The 26524-nt window shown below is 41.1% G+C and overlaps 1 protein-coding gene across 1 annotated transcript in view; it reads left to right on the top strand.

Annotated features, from left to right (window-relative positions):
* kcnh3 (potassium voltage-gated channel, subfamily H (eag-related), member 3) overlaps positions 1-26524 on the top strand; it is a 161731-nt gene that overhangs the window by 93902 nt on the left and 41305 nt on the right. The window contains exons 2-5 of the mRNA XM_037789538.1: positions 7031-7264; positions 14797-14931; positions 22190-22329; positions 24325-24583. Of these exons, the coding sequence (XP_037645466.1) occupies positions 7031-7264; positions 14797-14931; positions 22190-22329; positions 24325-24583 (768 nt within the window). The remainder of the gene's footprint in view (positions 1-7030; positions 7265-14796; positions 14932-22189; positions 22330-24324; positions 24584-26524) is intronic.

Raw genomic sequence — 26524 nt, forward strand, 5'->3', positions numbered from 1 at the left:
GAAGTTTCACTGATCGCTGATGATAGTGTGTTGTCATCTGGAAACTTAACAAGAAGGATGCTAAATGCCGAACCCTGGGGTGCGCTTGTGTTAGGGGAGCCGTGTGGCGGAGGTGTCTCTGCTAGTCCTAACTGTCTGTTGGGGAGGAAGTCCAATATTCATTTGCAGAGTTGTTCTCAAGCCCGGAGAGCTGAGCCTGCCAACCGCCATCCTGATAGGTTTTTTATTATTTCCAAGGTGTGTGAAGGCTGAGTGGAGGGCAGTAGAGATGGCAACCTCTGTGGATCTGTTGGCAGCGGATGCACACTGGTTGGTGGTCCAGCCTGGATGGCATGTGGTCTTTGATGTGCAGGAGAACCAGGATCTCAAAGCAATTCATAACTGCCGTGTGTGTGTGAGTGCCAGAGGGCAGTTTATAAAATGTGGTAGTGAGAGAAGAGCTGCATGGTTAATCTGTTGCTTTAGGGTGGACTTTTAATCCCATCACACAAACTCTCACACACACACTGGAGATCAAATGTATAAATAAAAAATATACATATACTCTACTAAGGTGCACATACTGCATTGCACCGGGATCCTTGACTCCATTGTGGCAAGACACACAATCACAACAATTAGTCCCACTCAAGTTTTAACGGTAATATTTGTTATATGTGTGTTGTAGGATATTTTAATTAGTACCTAGTAATATATAGTACATACATGTCCCATTTTATCATCAACCTTGGCCATACATGCTGTAGTGTAAACATTAAAGTTATACGATTGATTTTTATTGTACCAATTTTTAACTATTTATGTCTGTCATTTATTCTGATACAGACATTAACTGTATTAACACACAGGTGTTAACAAATCAACCAGAACTGAAATCTTAAAGGCAGGGTTGACGATGTTCTCCAGTCTACACTATTTGTTATATTGGTTGAAATGGTCTTTACACCCCGACAGCGATCCATTACTGATGAGCTCTGATAAAGGACTGGAAAAGAGCCGTCATCTGTAGCTGCTGTGATCCTGTTAAAACGTCTACCAATCAGTGCCTCGCGGTGCGCTTGGAAAGAACCAATCAGATGCCTCCCTGCCTCCCTGCTCGTACTCTACCCTTGGCGTGCACCAGCCTGAACTCAAAGCGCGTCGCTGCCACACGTTTACTGGAGAATGGAAGAGAAAACTCAGCCCTGCCGCGGTTACTTGTCATGAGGTAGCGTTGTTGAGTTGAGGTCCTCTCTCCGCTCTGTGTCTGTGAAGTAGTTTCGATGCGGCGGTGCTCGTGCATGTGTGTGGGGGGGGGGGGGCGTTGCCTTGGAAGGAGCCCCGAGTGGAGGGGGTTTGGGTTTAGACGGAGCTCCTGAGACGAAGCTACTTCCAAATGATGCTAGCTTTCCAACATCGTCGACCCTGTCTTTAAGGATTACAACTTTATACATCTATTATCTCTTAAATTGTCAGTGGAGGAAGAAGAGAATTAGGAAGGAGGGGAACAGGAGTCTTCAAGGTTTTAAAAAGTATCCCTCAGCTCCTTTTTATGTCTTTTCAAACTTTAACAAATTCCTTAAGAAAAAAGAAAAGCCCCAGGGTTACTTCACGGACACTCGCACCGAGCCAAGGATGTAGTTAAAAAAAACATTATTTGTTCATATCAAGGTAAAAAAGGGAGAAGGCCTAGTAGACCTGAAGCCCTGAAGTAAGCCCAAGGGTTTTCATTTTTTCTATAGTTGACCAGTTAGACTTCAAGAGCACCTTTTCATTCACCTGCAACTTTACAACCACGAGCACCCGATATGTTTGCTTTTTGCTTCTGGAAAACAAACTCCTCTTCTCCTATTAAAAAAAAAGAGGAAATAGAAAGATCTTTAAACATTGTCTGCATCTGAGCTGAAGAACTTTAGAAGGACATTAGGCGGTTTGCATTGTAGTCAAACATGAATTTCGCTGCATTTATTGACAAAGGACGTACTGTACAAAGGACTAACAACAGCACAAAACACTTGCTGTGAACATGAAGCCACTCAACAGGTGGCTGTTTGGCTCTGGGCTGCCGGACAATAGGCCGGACAATAGGCCTCACCAGGGACACGGTGGAACAACATGATTATGATTTTGTTCAAAGAGAGACGTGGATCACTCTGCTGACAAGTTGATGAGATTGGAGACTTAAAAGCGCACATTAATGTCCAGTCATGGCTGTAGCTTTGTCATCTGTCTGGGTTAGGTGCTGCCTAAGGCTGCATATCACAGGTGCATACGGCTTTTTGCTGACCTATTATATTACAGTACACACATTGTGCACGATATATAGAGAAATAGCACACAAAAGCACCGATTTTATTATACTACCAATATGAAAAAAATAGTTTTATAAGTCGTAAAATGTATAATTCATGGTGTATCCTTTGTATAAGAGTACACTATCTTATATTTTATGATTATTACCACATACATTATTTAACCTTTCCCAACCTTTGTACTGAAGGGACCCCTTTTCTAAAGTGACATATTTTATTTATATTTAATATTATATTCAATGCATAACAATAACAGCACAGAACAACTAATAAACTGGACAATTAAGCCACATAGTGAATGCAAGAACTGCAGGACGTTTGTGTAAAAGGAGAGATCTGGATGAATTTTGAGCAGATTATTTGCTGTGAATGTTGAATCAGAAATGAGTTTTCCTGTTATTTTTAGGAACTTTTTATACAATTCTGTCTGTATTATATATTTTTATTGAATTTGTAACAATCATACATACTTAATAGGCTTCTTTTTTTGACAAATTCAGTGTTTTCTTCTCCCTGACGCTTAGCTCTTTGGTTGTTTTAACTTTTCTAATGCAGGATGCGGCTGTTTAAGAGAGGGAAGGCTCTGTGAATATAACTTGTGTTCAGGTCTTCTTTGTGCCCTTATCATGTTTATATCCTAAATAATAATCCAAACTTAAAAATAACAGTCATTTAGTTTTCGTCACAGAAATTAATGAAATTCTGAGATATAGGCCAAATGTATATTTATAAAATAAGTTCTCTTACACCCCTTAAAATCAGGAAGGCCTCATGACCCTCCATGAAGCAGGACCCCCAGGTTGGGAACCAGTGATTTAATACATTATACTTTACTGTATGTAATAATTCAGTACCCCATACATGCTTTCTTTATAACATACATGTCAACACTAATACTATTCTACTACATACAAAACATAGTAAACTACTCAGAAACCTTATATATTGGTTGCTTTGGCTGCTCATTGACTACATTCAGGGATTTTAACTCTAGTTCAGATATAGTTCAGATATTTATGACGTGCACAGTACGGTGGTACGAGTGAGTCACCAGCAGTGACCTCGATGCACTGACATTAGCTCGGGCTCAGACTCCTGTAGTTGCTAGGGAGACTAAAATTAATGGCAGCAAATGTCCTCAACTTTTTTTGTGTATTTCCGATGCTTGACCGTCCTCTCAGACCTCACTTTAATCCTCCTCATAAGCCACTCCAGGTCTGACTTATTGGACCTAAATAAATCAGAGTCGAAAGTCAAAACAAGCCCTCGAAGAGATGAAAATCTCCCAAACCAACCAACAGGTCCTCAGCCACAGTGAGAAAGCTGGTGGTCTGTGACTAATGGATTAGGCGTTTGTTGCTGTGGCATCATAGTTTGCATAAAATATGTCGAGGAACTTTGTATACAGCCTTCTGGCTGCAGCGAAACATGAATAATTCCCAAACTTCCTACAGTAGAGAGCTACATGAAATCCAGAGACACATCATGCAGGAGCTTTTATTCAAAATAAAAACCTTTTATAGGGACAGTTAAACAGAGAATATATGAATTCAGTTACAAAAGTGTCCGTATCAGAGTGATTAGTCCGGGGTTTCATATTGCACGTCAGCTAATCTATATGTTAATCATACAGGGACAGAAGTACAATGAGCTATTCTAGCTATTCTTACACGCAAGGTCAGATCCGGCACCTCTCGTTTGTAATTCAAGTCGCAGACGGCCCCGTTTGACCTCGCAGAAAGTGACATAACTGCAGAAGACAGACAGCGAGACGTTCATTAAAACCAACTCCGAATCTAGAATTGAGGCAGGAATGAGACGGGATGAAGGCAGCGGAGCAAGACTGAGCAGGAACTGACAAGAACGATCACAGAAGACGGGAGTTGAACCTCTATTTAACAAATGAAACTGTTACAGAGAGGGAGAGATGAGGAGTGACGTTGACAGTAAGGTAGGGAAAGAGACATGGACGTGGATCAGGGCAGTCATTAAGGGAAGATGAACATGAAAACTGTATCCTGGCAACAGACACTAAAGACTGAAAAGAGCTAACAATGACTGCTTGATCATTTCAGAGTTGGATTGTGTTTGTACATGCCATCATAGTTTATGCCAAAGTGGCGTATGACTTTCACTTACTTCTGTTTTTCTTCTTATTTAACTTCCTCTTTAGTCCTAGAGGAAATTGCTTGCAATATAACCGGTATTACATTCACCTGTATGTGAATAATAAGAGAATAATATTGAGTAGGTCCCCCTTTTGCCGCAAAAACAGCCCTGACCCGTCGAGGCATGGACTCCACTAGACCTCTGAAGGTCTGCTGTGGTATCTGGCACCAAGCCGTCAGTAGCAGATCCTTTAAGTCCTGTATAAGTTGCGAGGTGGGGCCTCCGTGGATCGGACTTGTTTGTCCACCGCATCCCACAGATGCTCGATTGGATTGAGATCTGGAGAATTTGGAGGCCGAGTCAACACCTCCAACTCGTTGCCATCCACATGATGTAAAAGAAAACGTGATTCATCAGACCAGGCCACCTTCTTTCATTGCTCTGTGGTCCAGTTCTGATGCTCACAACGTGCCCAATGTAGGCGCTTTTGGGCGGTGGACACGGGTCAGCATGGGGCACCCTGACCGGTCTGCGGCTACGCAGCCCCATACGCAACAAACTGTGATGCACTGTGTGTTCTGACACCTTTCTATCGGAACCAGCATTAACTTTTTCAGCAGTTTGAGCTCCAGTAGCTCTTATATTGGATCGGACAACACGGGTCAGCCTTCGCTCCCCACGTGCATCAATGAGGTTCGGGTCTGACCCTGGTGCCAGTTCACCAGTTTCCCTTCCTTGGACCACTTTTAGTAGGTCCTGACCACTGCAGACCGGGAACATCCCACAAGAGCTGCTTTTTCTGCTTCCAACACAAAGTTCAAAATGTTCACTTGCTTTCTAATATATCCCACCTACTGCCAGGTGCCATTGTAACGAGATAGTAAATGTTATTCACTTCACCTGTCAGTGGTCGTAATGTTATGGCTGATCAGTGTATACGTGCTACAGAGAGGGTAGGAAAGTCAGACAATATGGAGAGTCTGCTAACACAATGTTAATTATTTTCATGTTATTTGTTTTGACAATTAGAAACACATTGAATAATGTCAGAAGTCTTTTGAAATTCAGATAAATCACCGACTTCCAGAGGCCAAATAGCTGGAGACAAACTATGTAGTATGTGTATTATCTTGGGTAAACGGCGCATTACCTCTGTTGTTGTTACTAATTACTGCTAGTCGAGCTTTGGCCTCTTAGCCTCGTGTGTCATGCCTGGTTGCATATCCAAGCACAGCGCACCGGATGACATCAGGGTTGATTCCCACAGGAGGGACAAGAGACAGGAAGCACGACGTCCTGTAGGGACTCTAATGGAAGGTGGTCTTCACTGCTGTTATTTGGGTGTTTTTATACCGGATATCTCTGTTGTCCCCCTGGAGACAATAAAAAGAGAGTAAAGAGAGGAAGTGTGCACGTGTCAGACATCGGAGTAATTAGCTAATGAGATGGATTATGTGAGAACTCCTGCACTGATAGACGCAATTGGACGCTTTCATCCACCCTCTTCTGTAAAGTCACAGAAACATGTATCCTTCCCCTCCTTGTGTTCCTTTCTCTCTCATTCGATAAGTTCCTCGTCTCGACACTTTAAGCTGTCTCTCAAATGAGCTCAAAGCAACAAAGGCGCACACAAACGCACGCACGCACACCTCACACAGCAGCGTTAGGTCATAAAATATTTAAAAAGGGGGTCTCGAGGGCCTTCAGAATTGATGGATCAATGAGAACGCCCGAGCACAAAGTAATAAATAGTCCATTTTAGAGAGTTCGCCCATCTACTTGCCCGGGGCCATTAACTGAGTATGCACTGGCAAAATTTTCCACTTGGTATTTATACACACACATACACACATATACTGTATTCAAACACACACACACACACATCCATCCATCATCTGCTGATCCCCGGTCAACAGCCCGGGAGCGTTCGCTGTGTTTGTAAAGTAAACAGAGTATCACGCCGAGCATGTTCCTGCCTGTGCACAAGATTGTTACTCGAGGGAGGATGGATGTGTATCAATTAATGACACCTCATAAGGTTTTGTGATGACTCTCGACGGTGTTTACCTCGTCCGATCAATTCTTGTTACCGATCTTTCCCGCTGTGGAAACCAGCAGCTTCGCTTCCAGCAGTGTTGTCTCCTCTCTCACAAGGAGGCCGTACTTTCATGTTTGAATATTTTTGATAGAAATTAATGCTTCTTTGAGGAATGCAGAATACAAATATGATGCAAGTCTTACTTTTAGTGTTTAGATACTGTAAGTGGATAGTTTTTGGATTCGATACTCGTCTAACTACTGAAACTGAACATTTCTTTGAAGTTTTCGGTGTAATCCCGGGACGTTTACTCCTGGCAGGACTCCTGGCACTTCTTATTGTAAAATGATTATATACTAATAAAAACATAGTTATGAATATTATATTCCATTTCTGCAAGTAGATCCCCCGAAATGTGACACACTGTTCCTTTAAACACATCAGAGGTCGTGCTGAATGTCTGAAGAGCTCCATCACAAATCCGATGTTACGGAGCTGAATCCTTGAGTGAATCCATCTAATTATTTTAGTGGTTTGCCCTTCACATCCGTATTGATCACACTCCTCTCTTTCCTCTCTCCTCTCTTCACAGACAGCAACTTTGTTCTGGGGAACGCCCAGGTGCAGTCGCTCTACCCCATCGTCTACTGCTCCGATGGCTTCTGTGAGCTCACCGGGTACGCCCGCGCCGAGCTCATGCAGAAGAGCTGCGCTTGTCACTTCCTGTACGGCCCGGAGACGAGCGACCGGTTAACGGCACAGATCCAAGGGGCCCTGGATGAGAGGAAGGAGTTCAAGACCGAGTTGGTCTTCTACAAGAAGGAAGGTGAGACGGCACAAAGGAATCTATACGTGTGTGAAATTCTCAACCACATTAAAGGTGCGATTGATAGCATTGATAACATTCAGCCACTAGATGTCACAATCCCCCCCCCCCCCCCCCCCCCCCCCCCCCCCCGTTCAATTGCATTACACTTGAATATTTCGTGATAGAGTAATGAAGTAATTTTGCAACATGTAGCTATGCATTAGCTATAGATTTAGGTTACTTTGTGCGGTGATGTGTCTAGCTTTAGGTAACATTTAGCTTGTCATCTAAGCAGTGGTGTAGTGCAGAGAATACGCAGGTATACGGCGTATGCCTACTTAATTTACAACAGCCGGCCACCCATTTCTAAATCCACTCTGATGCACATCTTCGTTCTACATTGTTTGAGGGATTGATGTACGGGATAATGTACAGCGAGCGGTTATTGTCGCCCTGAAGGGGTTCCTTTCACAACAACGACCCGCTAGCTGCACATTATCCCGCTTATTAAACGGCTACTTACTGAAGAAATCAATAATTTGACACAAGAACAGCCCACCAGAATCCGACATCAGAGCTGCGCCCATAGCAACAATCTGTCAGCCAGAACATTAAGACCTCTGGGTATAACACATGTGCAGTGTAGCTGATGACGCATGACCCCGCCTTCTTCCTTCAGAGAGAGAGACAGAGAGAGAGCAACTGTAGAATCAGCGGGTTTTTTTCATATTAAACTCTAATAAATTACAGTTGAGTTCGACCAAAGCACACATTGTTGGAAAGAGCAACGACGGCGGTTTAGGTGAGTTTTACTTTGTTTCTGTCAAGTTTGAATGAAGTGTTTTACTGATCTCAACATAAACCGAAATACACGTGGATGATGGCACAAGCTGAACGGAGAGGGGGGCGGAGGTCTGCGCTCTCCGAGTGCCGGTCTAGTTTTGTTATATAAAAGCTTTTATTATGAAGCAGCAAAATCAGGAAATGTTGGGTTTTCATCAGCAACTTACGACTCCTAAACAGCTCAAAGTGAAACAGTAAAATAAAGCAGATATAGAGAGAAACTAAACGTCCAACCACAGAGATTTCTTTTGTGTGAGTGTGAACAAGGTGCTCTTAGAAGCGCATTAAAGTAACATTTCCCTCAATGAATAAAGCCAAACTATTCCAAAAAATCATGTATGATATTTTAAAGTAATCCTGCTGAACAACATATTATATACAGTAGATTTAATGCTATGCCAGATTCCATACTGTATGTGCAAGATGACTTAGGGAATGAATGTATGAATTACTGAACCATGCATAAAATGAAAAGTCTTGAGGGAGGAGAAGGTTGTGAAAGAAAAACAGCAGCACTCATTCATTCTCTATTTATTACTTATTAATTAAAAGGGAGAAAGATTAGTGAGGAGGCGGTACAGTAAAGAAGCAAAGACCCAGTCCACAAATACAAAATAAGAGGAGTGGGAGTAACGTATAGATGGAGGAGGGACGTGGACACATCTGTTCCTCTGAGATATATAAGCCTATAACAAAGAGCAACACAGGGTTATAAAAGCGTGTTTCTCACAAATACACATACAAACGACAAATTAGAAATGCTTTATCAATTCTCCATGAGCTCACATTAGCATTTCAGCAGTTCCCCAGGGGAGCGAGGGAAATAATAAACACATTCGTACCCAGTTGCTCCCTCAGATCAACAGTTCTCTCACCAAAGCCTCGGGCACAATTTTAAAATTGCATTTAATCTGCTGAGTACATAATCATAATATATTAATATCAATATGATTTAAAGGCAAATTAATTCCCATGAATGACTGTGAATACAAATTTGGATATTTAAAAAGTTACGGAAAAATAAAAAAAAGATCTGATGATGACGCTAGATGAAAAGTCAGGATCACCAAAGATCTCAGCATCTCCAAACATAGAGTCACGCTGCTACAGTAGCATGGCTAATAGGGGTGGGCGATATGGCCAAAATCTTCTACCACAGTATATGTAATTATATATCACAATACTGTAATTGTTTTAATTAAAAAGTGGTTTAAAGTAACCATACTGTACTAATCAAATTTGATTATTTTCTTATTTTAGTTGGAACTTCCACACGAACAAAAACAACTCCCTCCGATGAGACAACACTTGAGTTAAAAACAAAAGACTCTTCAAGCTTTGAGGTTAATTTCAGTGTTACAGGTTTTAAGGTTAACAAGTGTGAATAAATACCAGCCTGAATTCAGTCACTGCAATATAAGAATCACACAAATTTGTATTTTGGAGTATAGCAAAAAAAAAAAAAAAAAAGACATGACTTTTCCTGCAGGATTTGCTCATCTTTCATTTCAAAAAGCTGACAAAACACTAAATAAATAAACGGTGGTAATCCTGTAATCAGAGTTTTTCCTCATCTTGGGTTGGTTGGGATGCCTCCTCCTGCTCTGTACTTACAAATTCACTCTCCTCCTCCACGTCTGCCCAGACACTAAGTTGTCAGGGGAGTGAAACATATTTCTATGTTGAATGATTGGAAATAACAAAAAAATATCTATAAGAAAAAGCATGAAACAAATAGACACCATCTTTCAAAAATGTTGGGGGACCACTTCCTACCCTCATTACTTACTCATTTGGATCTCAACTACTACTGCCTGTAAAGTTTCGTGACTGCATGTTGTACGGTCGTGATGCTATCACGTTGACAAAATCTGTCCAGAGACAGACGGACACCTGGCAAAGTACTCAAAACAAAACAAACTACATTTGCTGAACGTTGTGAGTACACCATCCAGGTACTCATAGTGCACTGCCTTTTGCCATACTTGTCAGTGTGAACGCGCTTAGACACTCAAAATAGCAGGCGTAAGTACAGAAGTATGCAAGTTGAGACACAGCAAAGGTGTCTCCAGGACCACATTTTGCCATGATGACACAAACACAGACTCACAAGGTGAAAACAAAACCACGGCTGGTAATGAACAACAAGCACACATGACAAATGAATATACCAAAGACTTCACCAAACCCCTTTTATAACCTTCTGTCAGTAATCACGCTGTGCTCTAATAATAATATCATAAATAATCAATGCATATATATGTATATTAATGACAGCCTTTCATTCCTTATCTTTGTGCCGTGCTCATAGTTATGCATGGCGAGGCAGAACAGAGGACAGTACATGCTGTTTCAGTACTGCTATTGTTTACTAGCGTGTTCCAGTCAAACAGGGACAAATACAGCCTCAATATGGCTGATGTTTTTATTGAGGCCGTCGTCTCGCTCGTTTAAATGCATTATTTACATGCGTGATCCTGTGTGGGGAATTAGTCTCACAGCTGCAGGAAACCGTATGCAGCGTGCCACATGCAGCTCACAAAGTCACGAGTCGGAGATTAAAGGTGAGTAACAGGAAACCAAAACAGCTCGTTTTAGCCTGATTTCATGCATTTATGTACCAACGAGCAGGGGGTTACTTTTCTCGTTTGATAAAGATAAGGCGGGCGATATTCAGTATTTTTCTTAATGTCAACAAATCCCATGAAAAGACCAAAACCAACAATGAATTGACAAGTATTGTTTGTTTATCAAAGCCTGATATATCTTCTTCCCCTGTGCCGTAGAGCTCCATTAAAAACACATCAATGAGCCACACTGTTGCACTGCTGGGTGACATAATCCCTCATTACCATGAACACACACACTGTAGTTTACTTTGACTGAATCCCGCATACACCGTCCTCACTAGTTCATCAAATGTGTATTAATCCCATAGACTGTATATAAGAAGTGGACGTAGTCACCCAAGGATTTGTGGACTACAATTTTGAAGCCTTGAGTTCGGCATTTTGGGCGTCGCCATCATGTTTTTTTGCAACCAGAAGTGACACGAGAGGGTGGAGCTAAGTACAACCGAACGCTGAATAAGACATTTTTAGACCAACAAAAAGGTTATAATTAGTTTTCATGAACTGAAAACACACTGTGAAAGGGTGAAAGTTGTAAGAGGAAAATACGGACAACTCCCAGACCGGACAACGCCGTGGTAGCGACCTGTCAATCACAAGGTAGTCACGCCCTAAAGCATCCCTTGCTTTATGGTCTATTTGACTCTAAATGGGACCATAATTTACTAAATGAACATCATGCTGTATTGAAGAAGACTTGAAACTAGTGATTGAGACCATAATCTCATGTTTACAATGTTTACTGAGGTAATAAATCAAGTGAGAAGTAAAGTCATTTTCTCATTGACTTCTATACAATCAGACTTCTTTTAGCAACCAGAGGAGTCGCCCCCTGCTGGCTATTAGAGAGAATGCAAGTTTAAGGCACTTCAGCATTGGCTTCACTTTTCAGATTTTTTTATTAATCCGTGGCTGAAAATAGTCTCCAACAAATTCAATATGTAAGGTTTGCTAAAAAAAAGATTTTTTAGAACAACATCCTTAGAAGGAACGAATGGAGACAGAGAAGGGAAGTCATAAAGTACTGAGAGATCGACTCACACATTGTAGGTTTAGTTATTTTTATGGGATTTGCTTAGAAAAAGAGACACATAGAATAATGCCAGGTCCTTTTAAGAAAAGTTATGTTGTACCACCAAGCTGGTGTGACAGTGTTTTCAATTAAATGCTTTGTGTATTTCTTTTAATTATAGTGAATGTGGATCCATGTTTGTAAAGCTTGAAGAGTATCTTAACCTCCAGTGGTTTAACTTGTGTCAGTGATGTAGAGGTGTACTCCTGGACTTTATTATGAGTTAGAAGTGCAAAAGATGTATTGCACTTTGCCAGAGTTACAGAAAATGTGATTGCGAGTCCAGTGGGTGTAAAGGAGTTAAAACAACAATATTTTCCTCCAAATGTTAGTAGAGTAGAAGCAGTGCTTGAAGTGGAAAAAAAATAAGTGCCGCTACTCTTTTAGTCACATTTTGTTGTGTGTATCGGCCGCTATCAGCAAACTCTTATTCCTATTTATTCATTATTTCTTTAAGTATTTTATACTGTGTCAGTCATCAGCTGCGGTTATATTGCTATATTATTAGACTTGGGCTATGCATCTTCTATAGTAGGCCTATAATACTCCAATAATAGTCCAACTGGAACATTATAGGGTTAAGGTGGTGTGTTTAGTGTTGGTAGTTAAAGTGCTTTCCTGTGTTATTTGTAGCCTACAGTCGGGCATCATTCAGGTTGTAGGAGCAGTGTCCCAGTCAGGAATTTTTCATCATTTTGGACCATTATTATTACTAGTTAAATGATTATTTTATTATTTACATGTCCTTCGTCTGAACATTGAATTCTTCTGGAAATGTTTGCCCTAAAAGAGCAGATTCTGAAAGCTTTTAAATAATGTTTCATTAATTATATTTTTCCACAAAATGAAAAAAGTTATGACGAACAGTTCACTAATTATTTTACAAAAAGGACGTGAACATTGTTTTGATAAATTACAGCACCCTTGTTCTCTCCCCACCTCCCCCGTGCCGTATATCGGCTCATCCAGATGATCTCCACGTAGTTTTCAAGTTCATATGGGGAATAGCAAATACGCTGCCGCTGTGAATCTCTAGGGGAAAAGGGTACTTGATATGGAGAGGGCAGAAAAGAGTACGAGCAGCTTGTGAGAAGTGCTGAAGCGAAAGAAAAATTCACGGTACGCCAAGGAGTAAAATGAAGAAGTGCTGGTACTGCCTACCGGTGAGTACCGGCCCACTTTGAGCACTGAGTAGAGTAACATAAAATGGTAATGCTCAAGTAAAGTACAAGTACCTCAAAATTGTACTTAAGTAAAGTGCTTTAGTAAATGTACTAGATTACATCCCACCATCACTTCTTTCAGCCTGGTGGTAAATTGTTGATTTAAGAAACTTTTGACGGCCACAATCATTTTTGCATCATATCGTTTTTACCAACTTATCGCGTTAAAACACCAACACTGATTTCATTCAGATTCTAAACATCTGCTAGACTCCTCTTAGTAATATCATCACAAACACAGATGGTTTAAATGATGCATGTTCTGCGGTGGAAACAAATGTGATCAGAGCCCAAAAGCTCCCTTTGCAAGAATCTCATACAGCCTATCGAAGGTGTAAGTGTTGTCTGTGGTACTCTAGTTTACAGTTGAGGCACGCACACTTGTGGAGCTTTAAAGTGAATCTATACTTCCTGCAATCTCCTTCTCCACACTGCACTACTCACATGGGGGGATCCTGTGAATCATAACTGTGTAGGTGAAAACAGAAATGCAGGCTGAAGAGCCGCTATGAACAGTGAGTCTCATTACAGCTGCAGGCAGCACATGCTCCCCCTGAATGTAAAGAACGTGTGGTAGCCTCTCAACTGGTCTCAACCCATCATTTCTACTCATGAATGATGTACAAACCATGGGATAGTGAGGGGAATATTGATTGACACATCCTTATATTTCTCTCATTGTTTCACTTTTACTACACTTTCTTCCCTGAGCGCCTAATTTGAAGTCCATGTGTGCCCTGAGGGCCAGGTCTGTACGCTAGACAATATGTATTCACATAACATGCAGCAAATCACAGAGATTTAATCATAAGAGCTCAGCCTGCTTTCCTTATAACTAACTCACTCACATGTATATCTTCCATACGGACTCTCATTCTCAAGTGTAACACATCTCTTTGTGGAGTGTGTGACCGTAAGCAATTAGGTTACTTCTAAATATTATTTGTAATGTCAGAGGGCAGTGCAATTAATCAAATTTCAATTTCAATTACCATTTTGGCTTCCAACGATTATAAAACAAGATAATCAACATAAAGTGATTATTATGCCGTTTTGCAATGACGCTCTTGTTTTATCTTGTGTTATAAATCCTGCGCACCCGTTTCCTTTACAGTGGTGTGCTTTCGCCCCGCTCAGTCCCTTCGAGGGACCTCTCCCCGGCGCTGGCTGGCCCTCACGGGTGCATTTCCTCCATGGCGATGCACCACGACAGTCTAGGTGAAGCTTTACAGCACCCCTTGCCCAGACCTCGCATCTTAGTGCTTGATGTGCCCTCGCTGTGCCCTCTCTCGTGTGACAACCGGGGTGGACTGTTCTCAGTGCGTCTATCGGCAAACCCACCCAACCCGTCTTGAAACATGGACCCCGTCTCGTTTACCATGCTTTGTGGGGTGTGACTTTTTTGCCATGTCGTCACCATTCCTATCTATAGACCTACAACCAAGTGCACAAAGCTTTTCAGAAATCTAGCATCTTAATTTTGCTCTAAAAATGCACCAAAGTGATGCATTTAACTTTAAAATGTAGGCTGCATTTTCCTTTTAAATGCATGATGTTTCCGAAGTCAATGAGAAATCTTGTTAAATAATTATGATCTCAATATTTATCAAAAATAATTTGTTTTTGCCATAATCGAGCAGCCCTGTCATGTCATTTATATTGAGGTGATGAATGATGAATGATGATGTTATTGTGACAGGTAATAGTACATCATAAGGTACATTTGGGTGGAAAAGATGCATTGACTGTATGTTTGTGTTTGTGTTCTCTCTCTCTCTCCAGGTGCACAGTTCTGGTGTCTTCTGGACATCGTCCCCATTAAGAATGAAAAGGGTGAGGTGGTGCTGTTCCTCGTGTCCCACAAAGACATCACTGACAAGAAGAAGGACCAGGATTCTGAGCATGGACCTGACACGGGTGAGTTTATATGAACAACACCAGCTTACCGGTCTGGTAGTTTTAGCTTTCAACTGCAACTCACAGTCTGAATGTTGCCATAAGTGTGACCCACCGTCTTTGTCATCACAAGTTCCACTCTTGATGAGCCAATTCCATTATTGCTGAAGACCATGAGATGCAGCTGAAAGCGCCAGAAAAATGCAAGTGCTCTAAATGGACTTTGAGTTGAGATTATTTATGTCAAAGTAATATTCCAAAGATCAAGAATGAACCTTCATGCTCTGGAGTTCATAATTTTTTAATGCAATATATTCTATCTGTGAAAGCTTGCTCCATGACAACGCAGTCATTTTGGTTGTATAGTTGGAAGACAATTTTAATTACCCTCCCGCCTGCTCGTAAACTTTCTGTTATTCGGTCTAAACAATCCACCAAAATCCTCTCCTGAAAACATTTTAGTAGAGAAATAAGCGATGCCACTGCTGAATCTGGTTTAATTTTAAAACTAGATCGCCTATTTTGACAGCTCCGTCCAAGTTTCGTGAGCCGGACGCGTCACGCTGGACGGACTCATTAGCATAAAGTTGAGAATTTTCAACTTCATGCAAATACAGACCCTCTCCAACTCACCACAACACTCCCACCATGCACTGGTTATTAATAGAACATTAATGGAAAGCGTTGAGACGCCCTCCGTCACCGGATCTGGTGGAAATGCAGTGAACCTTAACAAAGTACTTATTTTAAGCCAAACCAGGATCCTTTCTTTAACCTTAATTATCCATACAGTAGCTTTGTCACAAAATCTTTATTTTCAGGCAGTGATAATGTTTTTTGAAAGGCACAGACAAGTTATGTCGTCCTGCCATCACATCAGAAAATGCTTGTGTGTCATTCTAGCAGGCATGGATGGTATTTTGTCTCTTATATATCATAGATCTTCTGAACACCTTGAAAGCTTAGCTTCTATCCTGCAGTGCTAGAATATAAACTATAATTCACCAGGATATTGCACCTGTAGGATTTATGAAGTGAGGTCCAAGCCAGGTTAGTCCCCCTCCATTATTAGCTTTCTTCTTTTTGCGCGTTCACCTTCCTGACATAGCATATGAACAGTTGTAAATGTGTTTGGTTGCTCGGTTGTATTTTCCTCGGAGCTCACACTATTGATCGACCCTCCGTCAGTTCCTGCTCAGAGCTGTTCAGGAGGTTTCGAGCTGTTTGTTTTTCGTTCTCCTGTGAAAACAGAGTGAGAAATCCCAGCATGCAAAGCTGAAAGAGCAGGTTTTTAGAGGTGTGTGTTGAGCCCGTGAAGGGAACGTCTTGAATCACTGTGTTGAAAACATTGAATACACAGTTATTACAGACATTAACATTACTTTTTTTAACTTCCAAATATCCTGTTGCCAGCTGAGTTCACTACAGAGAGCTCGACAGTGGAATGTAGGGAGACGCTGAGAGAAGCAGAGTAATTAAGACTCTTAAGATGAAGTGGAGTGTTTAAAATTTGAGTTTTCTTTAGACTGGCTTTCAGAGCTGCTGTCTGTAGTGCTTCCTGGTGGAAAAGAGCACCTGCTTGAAATCACTTACCCAATTTCCCCCCACTTGCACAGGCTCTCTCTTTTGGCTGAATATCTCATTGCCTCGCCGCCGAAATGACTGAAGCCTGCTTTGATATGCTCCGGCTGTGTTTTACAGACCGCATGAGTTATTACATTTCCAGATTCGGAGTGCAGCACACACCGCAGGGGACAGAGGACAACAAACTAGACGGAACGGGAAGAGAGAGACAAAGGAGGAGATAAATGGCTTCTATTTCTGATTCATCATTCAGACACGACTATAACATTAACCCTCTGAGACCCGCCATAGACATGTTTTTGTCTTTTTTAGGGGGGTACAGGGGGTGTTTAGGGGGAGATAGCAAGTCAGCAGTAGATGTCACGTAGAGGTGGTGTACCACATCTGAAAGCTGGGAATCTGAAGATTAATTTGAGATGCAGCTCAGCACGAAGTGTCAAGTTGTTCTAGTCATAAATCAGAAAATAAACATGAATTAATTAATTGCTCACTTGTCTCATAAGTTGTTGCAGCAGTTTTAGGGTTGAACCATTTGTTACACAGATTTGGTGCCAAATGTAACCATTTTTTACCACTGGAGAATTGATAAAAAATTATCAATAATCCCTCCAAAATACCACATTAAGACACCAAGACCTTGAGGAACACCATAGCTAAAGCCATGATGTGATTTGGTATCAAGAAAATTCAGCGATTGGATGACGAGCACTTCTGTTGTGGAAACTGCTCAGAAACCCCCTTATTGTCAGTCTACCTAAGAAAACCATCCATCCTCTGAATGCTCTAGGTCTCTAGTTTGTGGCTTTAAAGTTTCATGAGGCTGTGATTATCCTAGAGGTCACCACAGGTCATTTTATACAGTGAGGTCAAATTTCACTACAACGAAATGGCTCCTATTGGGACTAACATCATCACACATGAATACAGTTGGGCTCTTTGGATCCACACGAGTCTCAGCTTTACAGTGATACCCAATGTATGTAATTCCAACACTGTTTAGAGACCCCAGTATGCAGAAATATTCAAATACATCATTGTTAGAATAGACGAAAATGACACATGTTACTGTTACTTCATTCAAGAAACTGCATCTTTTTTTGCCCAAAACTGCATGTGATTATCATAAAGTGGGCGTGTCTGTAAAGGGGAGACTCGTGGGTACCCATAGAACCCATTTACATTCACATATCTGGAGGTCAGAGGTCAAGGGAGCCCTTTGAAAATGGCCATGCTAGTTTTTCCTAGACTTAATTTGGCTCAGCTTTGGAGCGTTATTTAACCTCCTTCCCAACATGCTTGATGACTCCTTAGCTTTTTCTAGTTTTATATGATATCAGTACCTTCACTCTAGCTCTAAAACTGAACCTGCTACAGCATCTGAAAGACAGTAAAGTCAGTTGAGATGGCCCACAGTTCCCAGGGGGTTAACATAACTTTCCGGTTTTGGCTGATTTAAGCACCTCTTGATGTGAGAACAAAATGACAGAGGGGAAAAAGTGAGACCTTGACATTTCATGATGTGACACCAACAATCCCATTTACCTGCTTCTGCTTCTTAGTGGGAGTCTGCTGACTGGATGAGCGTCTCATTTTTGGCACTTAGCGCAGCGTGATGTGCTTTTTTCTGAAACGCAGCATCGGTTGGTGAGACGGAAGGAGATTGAGAGGGACAGAAAAAGACATAGAAAGCGAATTGTGCCCATAAACACTCACAAAAAGTGCAGACACACACTAGTATGCCCTAGAACTTGCTCACACACACACATGCACGCTGTGTTAATTGACTGTATTAATAATTTAAAGTGTATAGCCAGCCCATTTCCCCCACTAGCACACGCAGGCTCCCCCAGAGAACACACTGTATATTCTGAAAAGCAGCTCTATCAGTAATCACAGCACCCCTAAGGCGTGTAAATACCATCTCCTTCCTTATATTGCATTCCCATATCCGCCAACAGCAAATGCATGTGGAGCAGCGGCAGGTCAGAATGGTCAGCACCTTTCTCTACAAATGAATTTGGTTGAACACCTTTATAGGTGGAACAATGACCCTAATATCTCAGTGTGTTCCAGCTTCCACCTCCTGGGTGAATCAGTGTGTTTATGTTTCCCTTAAAGCAATAGTTTGACATTTGGGACCGATCATGAGTTAGATGATAATCAATACCACTCTCTCCTCTCTGTGTGCTGAATGTGTAGCTGCAGCCAGCAGCCGGTTAGCTTAGCACAAAGACTGGAAACAAGGACTGTCTTTAAGGAGCAGTGTGTAGGACTTTAGGGGATCTATTAGCAGAAATGCAATATAATATTCATGACTATGTTTTCATCAGTGTATAATTACCTGATAATAAGAATCGTTGTGTTTCCGTTGGCTTAAAACGAGCTCCTACATAGGGGCTGTATTCAAAACCTCATACTATACTAGTAGTACGTACTGATTTGTACGAAATGTAGCATGTAGTATGCGAACAAAAGCAAAATCTACAGTACAGTATGCATCGGATAGGTCACCTTGCCTTCTATATCCCACAATGCAAAGTGTTGGAACGGTACAGGCTATGGTTACAACAACAGCAGCAGAAAACAGCTCGTTTCTTTTCCATTTTTCGTAGCTATTTCATCACTAAATTCACTTCCGAAAGTTTTTGAGGCGAGAAATAAACTGTGTAGATTTAGAATATTGGCAGTTTTATGATATTAAATGGCGAATCGAACATTTGCTCTTGGAGTTTAGAAGCTCCACAAACTGCCGGGGTCGCTACCTCGCCAGCCGGGCGGTCACTCTCACAGACCGCTATGAGCTGGCTGAAGCTCTCTCTAGAGACCGGTCTGTAGACGAGGGGCTTTTATTTCCTCGTTGACGGAGAGTTTGTTTAAATATCACAACACAAATGTCCGTTATAAATTAACGGGAACCTGTTTATCTGCCTTTTTGGAGTTCAAAAGCTCCACAATCGCCCCGGGCGTAGCTCGCTCGCCAGCTGGCCTGTGACGCTCCAGAGCAGCAAAGGGGCGAGGGAAGAGGAAAGAGCAGCCTCCGACGGGTCAACAAAATTGACGTAACTCAAACTGCTTTTTCAGTTAAGTTACATCAACAAAACAGTGGAATGATATCCCTACAGGTATTAGAGTAATGTTAAAACGGGTCAACAAACACAACAACTTTCATACAGGAGACCGGTGTTTTGTTTTGTAAGTTACGTTTGTGACATTTATTTCCGTACCTACCTGTGTTACGTTTTTTCTGCACATATTTTACTTAGTTTACGCACCTATTTTAAGCCCGACTGTGACGTTTTTCCTCAACCTAACAAACTGATTTTGTTGCCTAAGCCTAACTGCGGACTGTTGTTTTGTTGCATGGCGTACAAATGACACACGAAAAGCCTAAAATGCATCCTCCTTGTAATATGATGCTATTTATATGCCTTCCTGTTAGACTGGGTTGCTGAAAACATACACCGTGTTTATGCCACATGTTTCTTCATAGTAATGGATTTGTGAATAACCGCCAACTTCACAGTACATACGGAGAGAAAGAAAGAGTCCCAGTGACAGTGGTTAGTTTCTCCGTGCTGTTTGAAATCCTCCCTAGATACGATGAACAAATCAAATTTACTGGCTGAATATGAAAATGATTTGGTTACAGGGGTTGCCAAGCATGGCATCATATTATAGACGGACAGAGGGACAATCATAATAGGAAATGTACAGTGGAAATGGAGAGAACAAGAAAAGACTTTCCGTCGTTGATGATGGCTTAACAGAAAACAACTCCCTTTACTTATGAATCTACCTGCTGTACTTCTTTGTGTCCTCTTTCCTTCTCTACCTTACCTGATCTTTATCATGTTTTCATCATTGATTCTGTTCTGTAAATACGGATCTGGAGCAGAGCCCAGAGCATCGAATGCTACCTAAAGAACTCCCTGTTTAGTCGATAAAGAGCCACGAGGGCAGACAGCAGGTCAATATGACATTAAATATTTACACACACAGTGGAGCAGCATGTGTACAACGGAGTAGAGAGCTGGCACAGAGGAGTTAAGATCTAATATACAGGGACTTCCACTCTGAAACACGTTAACAAAGAGAGCCACGTGAGACTGTAGGCTGCTTTACTGAGACAGCGTCATGGTATAGCTTATACCATGACGATGATTTGCATGAGGAAAGGAAGTACAGGTGATGTTTTTCTCTGCATGTGACTTATAAAATAAAGCAGTTAAAACCCTCTGAGACCCGCAGTCTTGAAGCTAGAGTTGGTATGAAACTAGAAGACCTAAGGAGCTTGTCAGGAAGGAGGCTAAATAACACTCCAAAGTTAATTTTGGTGAGGAAAAACTGGTATGGCCATTTTCAAAAGGGGTCCCTTGACCTCTGACCTCCAGATATGTGAATGAAAATGGGTTCTATGGGTACCCACGAGTCTCCCCTTTACAGACACGCCCACTTTATGATAATCACATGCAGTTTCTTGAATGAAGTATAAATGTGTCATTTTCGTCTATTCTAACAATGATGTATTTGAATATTTCTGCATACTGGGGTCCCTAAACAGTCTATGAATTACATAAATTGGGTATCACTGTAAAGCTGAGACTCTTGTGGATCCAAAAGCCCAACTGTATTCATGTGTGATGATGTTAGTCCCCATAGTAGACATTTCATTGTAGTGAGATCATTTTTCGAAACTTGACCTCACTGTATAAAATGACCTGTGGTGACCTCTAGGATAATCACAGCCTCATGAAACTTTACAGCCACAAACTAGAGACCTAGAGCATTCAGAGGATGGATGGTTTTTCTAGCTAGATTGACAATAAGGTGGTTTCTGAGCAGTTTCCAGAACAGAAGTGTTCGCCATCCAAAACGCTGAAAAATGCAATTCTTGCAGAAATCTCCAAATGTCAAAAGTTTTTGAAACCAAATCACAGCATGGCTTTTTCTATGGTATTCCTCCAGGTCTCGGTGTCTTAATGTGGTATTTTCGAGGGATTATTGACAATTTCTATCAATGCTCGAGTGGTAAAAAATGGTTAAATTTAGCACCAAATCTGTGTAACAAATGGTATCAACCTAAAAATGACTGCAACATCTTGAGACATAAATGAGCATGGGAATGGTCATCATATACTTCCATCATAATGTTCTAAACCCTTATACACTTTCACAATTTATTTTAAGTAATTAAATCATGTTAATTTTTTATTTATTTTTTATTTACTGCATCTCAAATGACTCTTCAGGTTGCCAGCTTTGTTTGTCTTTGTTGACCTGCTATCTCCCCCTAAACACCCTCAACACCCCCCTAAAAAAGACAAAACATGTGTATTGCGGGTGTCAGAGAGTTAATGTTTATAGTCTCGTCTCAGTGATGAATCAGAAATAGAAGCCATTTAAATCCTCCTTTGTCTCTTTCTTCCCTTTCCGTCTATGTTGTTGTCCTCTGTCTCCTGTGATGTGTACTGCAATAAGAATCTGGTAGCTTGGATTTGCTTGAATTTTTAATTTTTGTCAATTCTTGAGTGGTTAAAAAAATGGTTAAATTTAGCACCAAATCCGTGTAACAAATGGTATTAACCCCAAAAGCACTGTCTCTTGGCTGAGAGTGTTTCAACCGACACAGAGCTCGGTCTTAATTCTCCCCCTGTGTTGTGGATTGTGGCTCAACATGTTCCCATCTCCTCCACAGACGAGGAGACGGGTCTGGAGGTGCATCAGGTAACTCGCCCTCCAGGCTTCAACTCCAACCGCCGCCGCAGCAGAGCTGTCCTCTATCACCTGTCAGGACACCTGCAGAAACAAGACAAGAGCAAACTGAAGCTCAACAATGTAAGTTTCTCTGCATTCATGCTCAGTCACCACACAGGTTCATTATATTTATAAGATGTTTGTTTGCCAGATAATGTATTGCATACCAAACTAGCGGCAGACTGCTTCTCATGCAATCATTATTGTTACTTTTGAGACTTTTGCACTGATGATTACATTCAAGTCACAGAGGGAAGGATAAATATAGTACAAGCCAATCGTTAAAATCCCTACAGGTTGTTCAACAACAAAGAATCCAGATTCTTCAAAGACTCCAGATGGCATAAAAAAGGTTATATGCTACTTTACAATAAAAATAAGTTTGTTTTTTCCCCAAGATGTTTCTTAAACCAAACAACAAGGTCTAGCGTTGTGGTAGATCTGCTGCAGTCCACCCGCCCTGACAGATGGTACAGTATGAAGGTCATCTGCAGTGTGTTGCTCACTTCTGTTTGACTTTGGGGTAAAAGAGCTGCATTTCGCTGATGTCAGTGATAAAACAAACATGCAGACCTGTGCAGTTTACATCCAGCAAGTGTGACGCACACTTATTGAGGGATTATGTATTCTTGGGAATCAGTGGGCAACCTCTGGGGTCTGAGAAGTGAAGCTGAAGTACCTCAAACTTGCATTCTTTCTAACAGCCAGCAGGGGGCGACTCCTCTGGTTGCAAAAAGAAGTCTGATTGTATAGAAGTCTATGAGAAAATGAGCCTACTTCTCACTTGATTTATTACCTCAGTAAACATTGTAAACATGAGTTTATGGTCTCAATCTCTAGTTTCGAGACTTCTTCAATACAGCATGATGTTCATTTAGTAAATTATGGTCCCATTTAGACTCAAATAGACCATAAAGCAGGGGATGCTTTAGGGCGTGGCTACCTTGTGATCGGCAGGTCGCTACTACTGTGTTGCCCGTGCAAAATCCAAGATGATGACGGCCAAAATGCAGAACTCAGAACTTTGTTTTTTATTTGCTTTAACAGATTTTTTTTTGAGGTTGCAATAAGACCCTGTTAACAATAAGCAGTGTCCTCAAGAAGGAAACAACTTTATGATTATGATGTTCAGGACATAGAATCTAAGTGAAATCAGATTAAACCTTTGTGGTCCTTTCATAACATACATAAATACTAACGCTACTCCCTCTTAGTCGACTAATCGGTCGTTTTGGTCTTAGATTTCTTTAGTCGATTAGTAATTTTTTATACTTTTTCATGCCGAATAACTTATTTCTGAGAAACTCATGAGCACATCTCTGGTAACCACAAAATGAATTAAAGTGGTGCTTTTGTGTGATTCTTTGTGGAGAAACTCAGTTTCACAGATCTGTCGATTAAATCAACTCATCAATTAGTTGACAAAATCGCATGAGTGTTAGTCAACGAAGAATTTATTTGGTCTTTACCAGAGATGTGCTCATAAGTTTCTAAGAAATAAATCATTCAGCATGAAAAAAGCATAAAAAAAATTGACAAAAGAAATCTTAGTCGACTAAGACCACAACGACCCGTTGGTCCAATGATCGACTAAGATGGGCAGCTTTAGAAAACATGTATACGTGCACGCTTATTGAAACTAATCCTCACAATTTTCTTCTTAAATGTCTCCTCAAGTTATGGAAAACATTTTCCCACAGTATTTGACATCATTTTATTTCTGCTTTTTCCAACACTGAATGAAAACTCTGCGATATAACACACTTAAATTGAGTGAAGTGCAGTTTTTACGGCTGCACAGTTTTTACGGCTGCACTCTAAATGTCCTGTGAAATATTTGATTATACACGCTGTAATTCTACCTGACACACAGCTCAGTACTTGTACTTGGTATTGTTGGAGACCTTGGGATCTTGACTAGAATTTCTATTAGACTTTTGTGGGTTTTCATAACACCTGTCTGCACTACATGAGCTTGAAGAGGTTCAGTGAACATAAGAACACGTTTAAAAACGTGAACAAGAGAAAGAGAGAGGTGGTGTTAACCTCTTTCTCTCTCCCTATCATTCAATCCAGAACATGTTTGGGGACAAGCCTCCGATCCCGGAGTACAAGGTAGCAGCCATCCAGAAATCCCGCTTCATCCTGCTCCATTACGGTACCTTCAAGGCCGGCTGGGATTGGTTGATCCTGCTGGCGACCTTCTACGTGGCCGTCACCGTGCCCTACAACGTGTGTTTCACCGTGGTGGGAGTGCGGGACGAAGGGAGCAGCACCGCCCCACGAAGCCCGCCCAGCGTCAGCGACATCCTTGTAGAGATCCTGTTTATTTTAGGTGAGAGAACGTACTGCGTTTGTTAAGCTAAATTACTTTCTCTCGTGACAAACACACTGACGGAGGACACACACCTGTTTGATAAGTGCTTTCTTTTATCAAACACTAGCTTCAGTAATTAACAAGATTTAATGATCGTAAAGATCGCCTATTTGTTGGACGTATTCCCGCCCCTGATGGGAAGTCAATAAAGCAGCCCGTCTCTGAGAGGCTCATCAGTCATGATAAAAGTTTAGCTGAAGTTTTTAATGATGCATACTCACAGCAGTGAAAAGGATATGAGCCATTCACAACAGCCCATTACGTCTCATTGTTAACTCATTTCCTAGAAAACAACAGGCCTTTCTGTCCCCGCCGTTGTCCATCTAACAGTAGGAGAGTAGTATGAGTGCTCTTCAATGGACAATTTGCCTTAATGGGAAAGCAAACTTCTGCAATGAAATTATACGAGCCACCCGCAGTTAAAGATATCCTGTTTGTTAGGACTAATAGGCCTGTTTATCACTACGGTCACTCATTGAAATGTGCCATCAGTCTGCTGATTATTTGCTCATTTTTGTTTATAAAGCTGCTTTTTATGAATTAACTACATCCCAAAGACTCCTGTTAAGCCCTGGAACATGGAATAGCAGGTTAACTTGAGTCATGCTGGTGGTTTTGACATGTTTGAGCCGGTTAACAACAAATTGCATCACTGCTTTCAGACATTTCTGTTAATGTTTAAACAACACTGTATGAGACTGTTTTATGTTATTTATTGGAGCATCCAAGGAGGAAGATTTAAAGGAATACTTCACCCACAAAATGACCATTTGTATATCAATAACTCACCCTGTTTTACTTTGAATTCTTGAAGAAAACTTTGTTTTTCTCTCATGCCTCCGCGGTGAACGAAGAATCAAATAAACAGAGAGAAGTCTTGAGGAATTAAAGTTAATGAGGGCCGCGTTTAACAACAGCAAAACTATATAAAAACATACATTTACAAATTCTCACACAACTCGTGCAGTTTAATCCAAGTCTCATTTATCCAGTCGTATGCTCACTACTTCCCAAACACATGCAACTTCAATAAAACCTTACTATTTAAAACACTTCTGCATAAACAGTCTCAGGCTTGAGCAGACGCGCTACTCGTCCGTGCGAGTCCAGACGTGTCCGAAGTGTTTAAATAGTAATGTTTTAGCAAAGATGAATGTGTTTGGGAAGTAGTGAGGATACGACTTCATGGGAGTGTGAGAGTTTGTAAACCGACCCCCATTTACTTCAAGGGGATCTTTAAGTATTTATATATTAAGTTTCCTATTTTATTTAAAACTTTGGAAATTGGTGGCTTCCTGGAAGGTAATAATCTAATCTATAAACTGACATTTGAAAATAATCTCTAATGCAGTATAAACTTAAAGGGCAGGTCCATTATGTTGTTTTGTTTTTGTTGAGGTTTATATATCATTCTGTAGCTTCACAGTGGTCCCTTATGTATTCACAGCCGAAGGACGTATGTTTTAGCATCAAAATGCCATCGTCTCAAAGCCTTTTAAAAACGTTTGCCTATGTGACCTGACGAGGCTTTCAGCATGATGACGTTCTACATATATATACACATATCCTTATTCATAGTCAGTGTGTATTACAGTCAATTGTTTGGCCGTCGGCATGCTCCCAGTTTGGAGAAGCAGGCAGGAGTACCGGCACAGAAGCTAAGCAATGTCCTTCTGTGGACGCCACGTTAGTTCGGATCCAAAAGTCACACAATAACACAAACAGACTAACCAATCGATGCAGCGGTAGACCAGCAACTCTTGTGATGTGAGAGGTAAAATTACAGTTTTTGTGAATGTAGTCTGGTGGCTTTGAAGACGGCGATAAAACAGCTTCACTCTCCTGTCAGAAAGGAGAGTGAAGAGGTAAAGGTAAAGCGTTGAAAATATTTTTAAATAT

This window comes from Sebastes umbrosus, chromosome 13 (genome assembly GCF_015220745.1).
Source record: "Sebastes umbrosus isolate fSebUmb1 chromosome 13, fSebUmb1.pri, whole genome shotgun sequence".
In the NCBI taxonomy this organism is placed as follows: Eukaryota; Metazoa; Chordata; class Actinopteri; order Perciformes; family Sebastidae; genus Sebastes; species Sebastes umbrosus.